This window comes from Oncorhynchus masou, chromosome 28 (assembly GCF_036934945.1).
Source record: "Oncorhynchus masou masou isolate Uvic2021 chromosome 28, UVic_Omas_1.1, whole genome shotgun sequence".
In the NCBI taxonomy this organism is placed as follows: Eukaryota; Metazoa; Chordata; class Actinopteri; order Salmoniformes; family Salmonidae; genus Oncorhynchus; species Oncorhynchus masou.
In genome coordinates, this window is record NC_088239.1 from 26,513,717 (window position 1) to 26,522,412 (window position 8,696).

At 43.2% G+C, this 8,696-nt stretch overlaps 1 protein-coding gene across 1 annotated transcript in view; it reads right to left on the minus strand.

Moving 5' to 3' along the window:
- Positions 1–8,371, minus strand: part of LOC135517436 (nuclear receptor-binding protein 2-like) — a 59,173-nt gene extending 50,802 nt beyond the window's left edge. The window contains exon 1 of the mRNA XM_064941721.1: positions 7,843–8,371. Within this exon, the coding sequence (XP_064797793.1) occupies positions 7,843–7,962 (120 nt within the window). The 5' untranslated portion in view covers positions 7,963–8,371. The remainder of the gene's footprint in view (positions 1–7,842) is intronic.
- Positions 8,372–8,696: the final 325 nt, after the last annotated feature.

Below are 8,696 nucleotides of genomic sequence, written 5' to 3' on the forward strand. Positions count from 1 at the left end.
TGATAATTTATCACTCCAGTGTTAATCTGCTAAATTGTAATTATTCACTCCTATGGCCTATTTATTGCCTACCTCCTCATGCCATTTTGCACAAAATGTATATAGATTGTTTTTTTCTACTATGTTCTTGACTTGTTTATTGTTTACTCCATGTGTAACTCTGTTGTTGTCTGTTCTTGGCCAGGTCACAGTTGCAAATGAGAACCTGTTCTCAACTAGCCTACCTGATTAAATAAAGGTGAAATAAATCAAATTTAAAAAATTGCTGTAATAGTGGATACAAGCATGATAGGATGGAAAATGTGTGTCTCTCTAGGGAGGATTATTCTGGTAAAGATCTCTCCCCTGCCCCCTGGGGTTAAGTGGTGAAGGGGCGTTGGTTGGGCTGCAGGGGGCGGAGGGCTCACTCATCGATGGGCCTCTTTCATTATCCACTGCTCCCTGGACTAGTGATTATCTCCCCAGCTAGGCAACAGATAAAGGTCCCGCTCTTACAGGTCAGGGTAGAGTAGAGTCGCTCCACCAGGGCCCTTGGGGAAGAATAGAACTCCAAAGGGCATGGAATGGAATGTACACTCCTTCCGAATAGGATGATAAGAAACCAAGGATGGGCAAGAGTATTCATTTTTGAGAAGGGGGGGGGCTTCATCTCAATTAAACAAAATGACCTATATGGCATTGCTACACACAAGGATATACCACAACATTTGAAATTCTTAATTTCATAAAACGACAGACTTTTGAATGTAGTTTTTAATGATGTACACACGTTTCATGCTTGTAGATTGTTGTTATTTTCTGCCAATAAAAGTGGTGCGCACTATAGTCAGTCTCCATGTGTAGCAACGTGAAGTGGGAGATCTCTAATCAATGGAAAATGTCAATCAAATTACATTAAGTTAGCTAAAAGTGAAGGAGTAGGCTACAATGAGCAACTGACAAGTAGGCTGTTGTTTAATCTGAATGGAGTTGTTGTAGACAAGGATAGGGAACACAGCAAAATAGCCTCAACTAGCCTAGCTAGCTGGCTAGTTAACATAGCTAGCTGGATATCTTAACTAGCTTCTTTACATCAATTTGATCCAGTAAAGACAGGCACTGCCAGATGGGATGACAGATAACGTATGGTATTTACATGTTTGTCTAACTAGCGTGAATCCTCTCTCTCTCTCGCAACGCACATGGCCCTCCAGAGTCGTGCAGTCCTCCAGAGTCGCGCAGACTGTGCAGCAAGTAAATGTCTTAGTTCAAAACAAAAGTTTCCAAAATAATACATGTATTTCAACTGTTTTTCAAAACATTCATGAGATTATTTGAATAGTGAAATTATTTCAAATGCCTATCTGTGTTTTATCTTAAAAAGGGATGGAATTTTGTGATGACTCAACAGATTGCTTTTGTCATGCTTTCTGAGGTCCATCTGGCTGTCCTCGTGTGAGGGCTGCACAAACACCCAAACCAGAAACTAAGATTGCCCCAAATAAGCAGTGCACTAGAACGCTTTGAAATCAAGTAGTCGAGTTGGCGACTACTTAGCCTGGGTGCCAGTCTGTTTCTGCTTTCTTGCCAACTCCTTATGGAATTGTCGTGTTTGGCATGACAATGAGTGACAAGGAGTTGGCAAAGTAAGATGACACAAACAGACCTGGGACCAGGCTAGTCACTGCTAGCTAGGGTTTTTGCAATGATGTGTAAATTCACAGCGATTGCTAATAAAAACATGACACACAATTGACAAAGAGGAAACAAGGCCTGGAAAAACCAACTTGAGCCAACTTAGCACAAATCTGCTCCTTGTTCCCTCAGCCTATCCCCATCACACAGAACTACCCTACGCCTTGACCTCTTTCTCCCCTCTCTATCCATATGAAATCCTGCAACTAGTGAGGACCAGCCACCTGACAACTTGCCCGCTCGACTCCATCCCCTCATTCCTTCTCCAGACCATCTCTAGAGACCTTCTCCCATTCCTCACTTCCCTCATCCCCGATCACTGGCTGGGTCCTGTCTGACTTCAAAATGGCCCGAGTTGCTCCCCTCCTCAAGAAACCAACACTACACTCCTCTGATGTCAAAAACTACAGACCAGTATCCCTTCTTTATTTTCTTTCCAAAACAATTCAACGTGCTGTCTCTGACCAACTCTCTCATAACAATCTTTTTGACCCTAACCAGTCAGCCTTCAAGATGGGTCACTCAACCGAGGCTGCTCTTCTCTGTGTCACAGAGGCTCTCTGCACTGTCAAAGCTGACTCTCTCGCCTTTGTTATCATCCTCCTAGATCTATCCGCTGCAGTGGACACCGTGAACCATAAGCCCCTCCTCTCCACCCTTTCAGGGCTGGACGTCTCAGGCTCTGCACACTCCTGGATTGCATCCTACCTGGCAGGCCGCCCCGACCAGGTGATGTAGAGAGGATCTGTGTCTGCACCACGTATTCTCACTACTGATGTCCCTCAGGGCTCGGTTCTAGGCCCTCTCCTCTTCTCTATATACACCAAGTAAATCCACTCCATCATATCCTCACATGGCCTTGCCTATCATTGCTATGCGGATGGCACTTAACTACTTTCTCCAGGTGGTGACACGCATCTTTGCGTGCCTGGCAGATATCTCAGCTTGGATGTCGGCCCACCACCTCAAGTTCAACCTCGACAAGACTGAGCTGCTCTTCCTCCCGGGGAAGGCCTGCCCACTCCAAGACCTCTCCATCACGGTTGACAACTCCACCACAATGTCCCCCTCCCAGAGTGCAAAGAATCTTGGCGTGACCCTGGACAACACCCTGTCGTTCTCGGCAAACATCAAAGCAGTGACTCGCTCCTGCAGGTTCACACTCTACAATACTCTTGGAGTATGACCCTACCTCACACTGGACGCGGCGCAGGTCCTAATCCAGGCACTTGTCTTCTCCTGTCCGGACTACTGCAACTTGCTGTTGGCTGGGCTCCCCGCTTGTGCCGTCAAAACCCTACAACTTATCCAGAACGCTGCAGCCCGCCTGGTGTTCAACCTTACCAAGTTCTCCCATATCACCCCGCTCCTCCACACACTCCGCTGGCTTCCAGTTGAAGCTCGCATCCACTCCAACACCATAGTACTTGCCTACGGAGAAACAAGAGGAACTGCCCCTCCCTACATTCAGGCTATGCTCAAACCCTACATCCCAACCCGAGCACTCCGCTCTGCCACCTCTGGTCTTTTGGCTCTCCCACCCCTACTGGAGGGCAGCTCCCGCTCAGCCCAGGCCAAGCTCTTCTCAGTCCTGGCACCCCATGGTGGAACCAGCTTCCCGCTGAAAGTCCCTGCCCATCTTCAGAAAACATCTGAAACCCTACCTCTTCAAAAATGTATCTTAAATAATCCCCCCGTGATATGTGGTTGTCCCACCTAGGCATATTCAGATAAATATACTAACTGTAATTCGCTCTGGATAAGAGCGTCTGCTAGCCTCCCGGGTGTCGCAGTGGTTAAGGGCGCTGTACTGCAGCGCCAGCTGTGCCACCAGAGACTCTGGGTTTGTTCCCAGGCTCTGTCGTGACCGGGAGGTCCGTGGGGAAACGCACAATTGGCCTAGCGCCGTCCGGGTTGTGGAGGGTTTGGCCGGTTGGGATATACAGGTCTCATCGCGCACCAGTGACTCCTGTGGCAGGCCGGGCGCAGTGCGCGCTAACCAAGGTTGCCAGGTGCACGGTGTTTCCTCCGACACATTGGTGCGGCTGGATTCCAGGTTGGATGTGCGCTGTGTTAAGAAGCAGTGCAGCTTGTTTGGGTTGTGTATTGGAGGACGCATGACTTTCAACCTTCGTCTCTCCCAAACCGGTACGGGAGTTGTAGCGATGAGACAAGATAGTAGCAAGATAGATAGTAGCTACTAAACGATTGGATACCACAAAATTTAAACCAAATTGTTTCTGCCTGCTTGAGACACATGACAAAGGCTTTGGCTTAAAGTCTTGTTTTGCCTTTCACATGGATGTCAATGGAAAACAACACATGGATATCGGTTGTAATTGTTGACAGAAAATGTCTTCCTTTGGCTAGTATTTCAACCTCTGGGGTCTTGCTTACCTAGTCTGTCTCTGAAAGCAATCAAACCACTGTCTAATAAAGTCTGAGGAGTAATATCGGCCAACTAACTACTAAGGATATAAAACCAATATACTTAACATTGCCTATAGCTTGTTCTGCTTAGGACAAAAACAAACTCGTATAAACATTTGGTTCACCATGAGTAAAGACAACAATAATACCAGGTGCTGGAATAGAAACATGTGTCCAGCCAGGCTAACCTTTCCCCTATTGACTTCTTTATTGAACATCTAAATGCACTCAGTATGCTGCCAGCCTGGACACACCTAGGGCTGCAGAATGGTGCAACAGGAATTCTAAACAATGTGACTCAGTGGATAGCACTGAGCACTAACTCAAAACAGTCCTGTTTTTTTATTGTATCAATGAGCTCATTGTCCTATAATTTATGATTCAGCTCAAGCTCATAAAAAAAAAAAAATCACACAATAGAACAAAAGCACTCATCATGTAGCTTGATAAGTGTTCTGTATTATAACCATGTAATAGGCCAATCATCCTTCATATATATTAGAGGAGCAGTCAACAGTAAAGGTAATAGCTTGATTCCATGGAAAGGTCAACCGGAGTATGTACAGATAAAGTTAGTCATTTCCAAATGAAACCACGTTCTTAAGGTTTACACACCATATGTGTGCCATTTAGAGGTTGAATGTAAAAGACAAAAGATGTCAGTGCATTTGAATGGGTATGGTAGTAGGTGTCGGTTTGTGTCAAGAACTGCAACGCTGCTGGGTTTTTCACACTCAACAGTCTCCCCGTGTGTATCAAGAACGGTCCACCACCCAAAGGACATTCAGCCAACTTGACACAACTGTGGGAAGCATTGGAGTCAACATGGGCCAACATCCCTTGTGGAACACCTTCGACACCTTGTAGAGTCCATGCACAAACTAATTGAGGCTGGTCTGATAGAAAAGGGGGGGGGGGGACTCAATATTAGGAAGGTGTTCCTAATGTTTGGTATACTCAGTGTATGTTGGAGTTCAGGCTTTATTTGACCAGTTTAATTAGGAAATTGCATGAATTTGGACAATTACAGAGTGGGAGGCCAAGACTCAAAAAAGGTTTACCAGACAACCATATTTCATGGCTTTTAGAAAGGGGCTCACAGCTGTCCCACGGTGTTAGTTATGACGATGAGATGTTATGAAGCAATACAGACCAAATGGAAGCATCTTGAGTTTGTTTGCGTGTTCTGCTACAAGATAGGGGGTGACTGGGACAGGCAATGTAACATCCCTAATGTTTTTTAGGAAAAGTTTTTGTAAAACAATCACCTTACATGTTACACCTTAAACCTCACCTTGCACCTTGCTTATTTTTATGGATTATGTGTGTATTGTTGAGCTTTTATTGATTGGTATTACTGCACTATTGGAGGTAGAAACACAAGCATTTTTCCGCACCTGCGAAAACATCTGCAAATCTATGTACGTGGCGACCAATAAACTTTGATTTGATTTTACATTGGATCATCTTGAAACATTCGCTGTAAAGCCAACTTTCAACAAGGTTTTATATGGTCTATAATTGGTTTCTCTCTTGTCATTGTCAGTATCCTTGTTCAGCGTTATGATATGCGTAACATCCAGAAAAGGCTGTGGATGTGAGGGATATTGATGTATCATAGCTTCAGAAGCTTGTGCATCCACAGAATCGTGTTCTGAGCAGTGTTCTTCAGACTTTTCCTGAAGCAATTGTTGATATCTCTCTAAAATCATGAGTTCTAGCTAAGATTCTCATGGAAAATATATGCTGAAATGCAGGCATCATACACGGCAGTACTGTTTTTTTAGATAGAAAGATGAGAAGAGTATTTATCAACAATCCGTGAATAGATGAAGGTGTTTATTAAGTCACATGCACAGGGTGAAATACAGTGCAGGTCTGAATGAAACATTAATACAAAATTAAATAATAATAATAATAATATATACATATTTACAACTGTGACAATGATAAATAGTCCTGGAGTGTATATATTAAATGAAAAGCCTCCCAAAATATACTGGCTTCATTCAGTGTCCAGAAAAGTGGATTGGCAGTAAAGGCACATGTATTGTCTAATTTACATATTTTGTTACAATATTTCAGAAAAATGTTGATACAAAAACATCTCATATTTGTGTCTACATTCAACTGGTAAAGGTTATTTGTTATATACACAACAAGTCAAAAGTTTTCAACACCAACTCATTCAAGGGTTTTTCTTTACTTTTAAAATGTTCTACATTGTAGAATAATAGTGAAGACATCAAAACTATGAAATAACACATATGAAATCATGTAGTATCCACAAAAAGTGTTAAACTAAATCAAAATATATTTGAGATTCTTCAAATAGCCACCCGTTGCCTTGATGACAGCTTTGCACAGACTTACAAACTCCCAGACTTTTGCTAATATGTTCAGTCTCCCGAAAAGCTTGTCCATTTCATATACCATCCATACCTTTATTTATCCAACATGCCAATATTTAGTAGTTCACTTTTTTGGGGTACTATAGACACACACACACATCTGTATTTTGTTTTTCTATTCTGTGAGACATTAAAGTTGTGATTTTGCATGTAAATGTAATGTCCATAACGCTGGAATCGCCCAGTAAAAAGGTGAGATGCTACATGCTACACATGAATGAAAGTCTCATTCATGAATTGCTGCATCCTATCAATGTGCTCTCACTCTCCTCTCCTAGAAGCATTCATACCATTTTGAAATGAGAACATCGTAAGAGTGTCACTGGCGGGTTTATGGTAATGTGTGACAGACAAAGTGACCCAGAAACCAGCAAACACACTGATGTGTAATCAATGAGTGGAAAAACACTGGGAGCGACGGTGGGAGGTGGTGTGTGTATGTGAGTGCTGTTGGCCAACCGTATCTGTCATGTGAAGTACGCTGTGTTGGAGAGAGATAGGAGGGAGGTCAGGCAGTTGTGGGAAGCACGGTGGAAGCTACGGGTGTCCCACAGAGATAACCTTCAGTTTCAACACTGAAGCCTTATCTTCTCTAGAACTAAGAACTATAGAAGCAGCACTTGCTACTCACTTGGCAGGGCCATTCTGATGCAGTTGTTGATGATGGAGTTGGTTTTTCTAACTGTCTTCCAGACAGGTCTGATGAACTACGTTGTATTGTATTAACCATATTGGGCACACCATTGTGGTCAGCATTGCCTCTGTGTTGCCCTTATCATTAGTGAGGCAGATTGTAGATAGTGTGGCTAAATATCATATTCATACAATTGTATTACTGTATAATACAGCAAATGCAATTTCTTAATAGCCTAAAAATCATCGATCAACACAGATCATTTGGAAAAATATAATAATTGTCAAACCATTGCCAGTATAAGCTCTCAATGATACGAGGGTTCGGGTTCAATAAGTAGTCCATCACCCCACAATAATTGTGTGTTCCATGCAATTAATTTGATAAGGGCCCACGCCCTTTTCTGTTAAAGAATAGAACTGAGGGGCGGTTTAAAGACTACTGTAGCGGTTGCACCTGCTGCTGCTACAACAATACAGACATCCAGTCACCACCATCCAACCCCCAATAATAGGTTATTAGATACATTACGACGGATAGGCCTAGCAGACGTCTCATGTTCCAAACGGACTGATGTTTTTTTCTTGTCTCCCCTTTAGATGTTAGTATATGTAGAGCCCACAAGGCAGCAATGGAAAAGCCTGCAGCAGTTGATTCACCGGCGTGATAGATAAACCAAATAGATAAACCAACCTGCTCCTTTCGCTTTTGCCAGCGACCGCATGGGCTTTCTTCGAGGATTTCGCTCTCATCTTCACTCTCCTCCTCCTTCCCCTCGGACCCTGAATTCCTCTCCGGGACTGACATAGTCATTGTATTCCGTGTTTTATGTTATTGCCCGTTGGTTTCACTCGAATGTAGCGCAGACGTCGCGCGCGAATAAAGGTTTCACAAAACACCTTAGAAATGTACGCCGTATAAAGTTAAAATAAAAAGCTTAAATGAATGATGTAATATTCATGTTACTACGTTAAACAAGGAAAAAGGTTCCAGTCTAGTGCGCGCACTCAACTGTATGCAAAATAGATTGCGAAATGTTGCCCCTACTATCCGTATTCACAGATGAAGAGCAAAACCACTCGTATGGGAAAGACGAAGTTGTTTTCCGATACCTCCTTTTGTTTCGTTATTTACTTTTACCATTTACGGTATGAAGTAATTGTTTTTTATACATATATCACCACCATGCGTCATATCGGTGTTGTTGGTTCATTTGCTTCACCTATGTGAAGCTAGACACTAACGATTAGCCACAAAAGTGGAATTTGGCGGCTCGCCTTCAAAATAAAAGTCCATATTGAAAGGGCTGCAAACGGATATAAATCAGTCTACTCAGTGACACCCACACAGAACACAACCGTGAAGAGCTTACACACATATTAGCGTCATAGCTCTTATTGTGGAACTTTAACTATGGGGAGTCAACTCACTATCCAGGCTATTGGACCCTGAACATCTACCCCCAAGCCATAAAACTGCTAAATAGTCAGTCCAGCTCGTTATTTGGTTAACTGCGCATTGACCCACCTTTTCGCTATTTGGTTAAC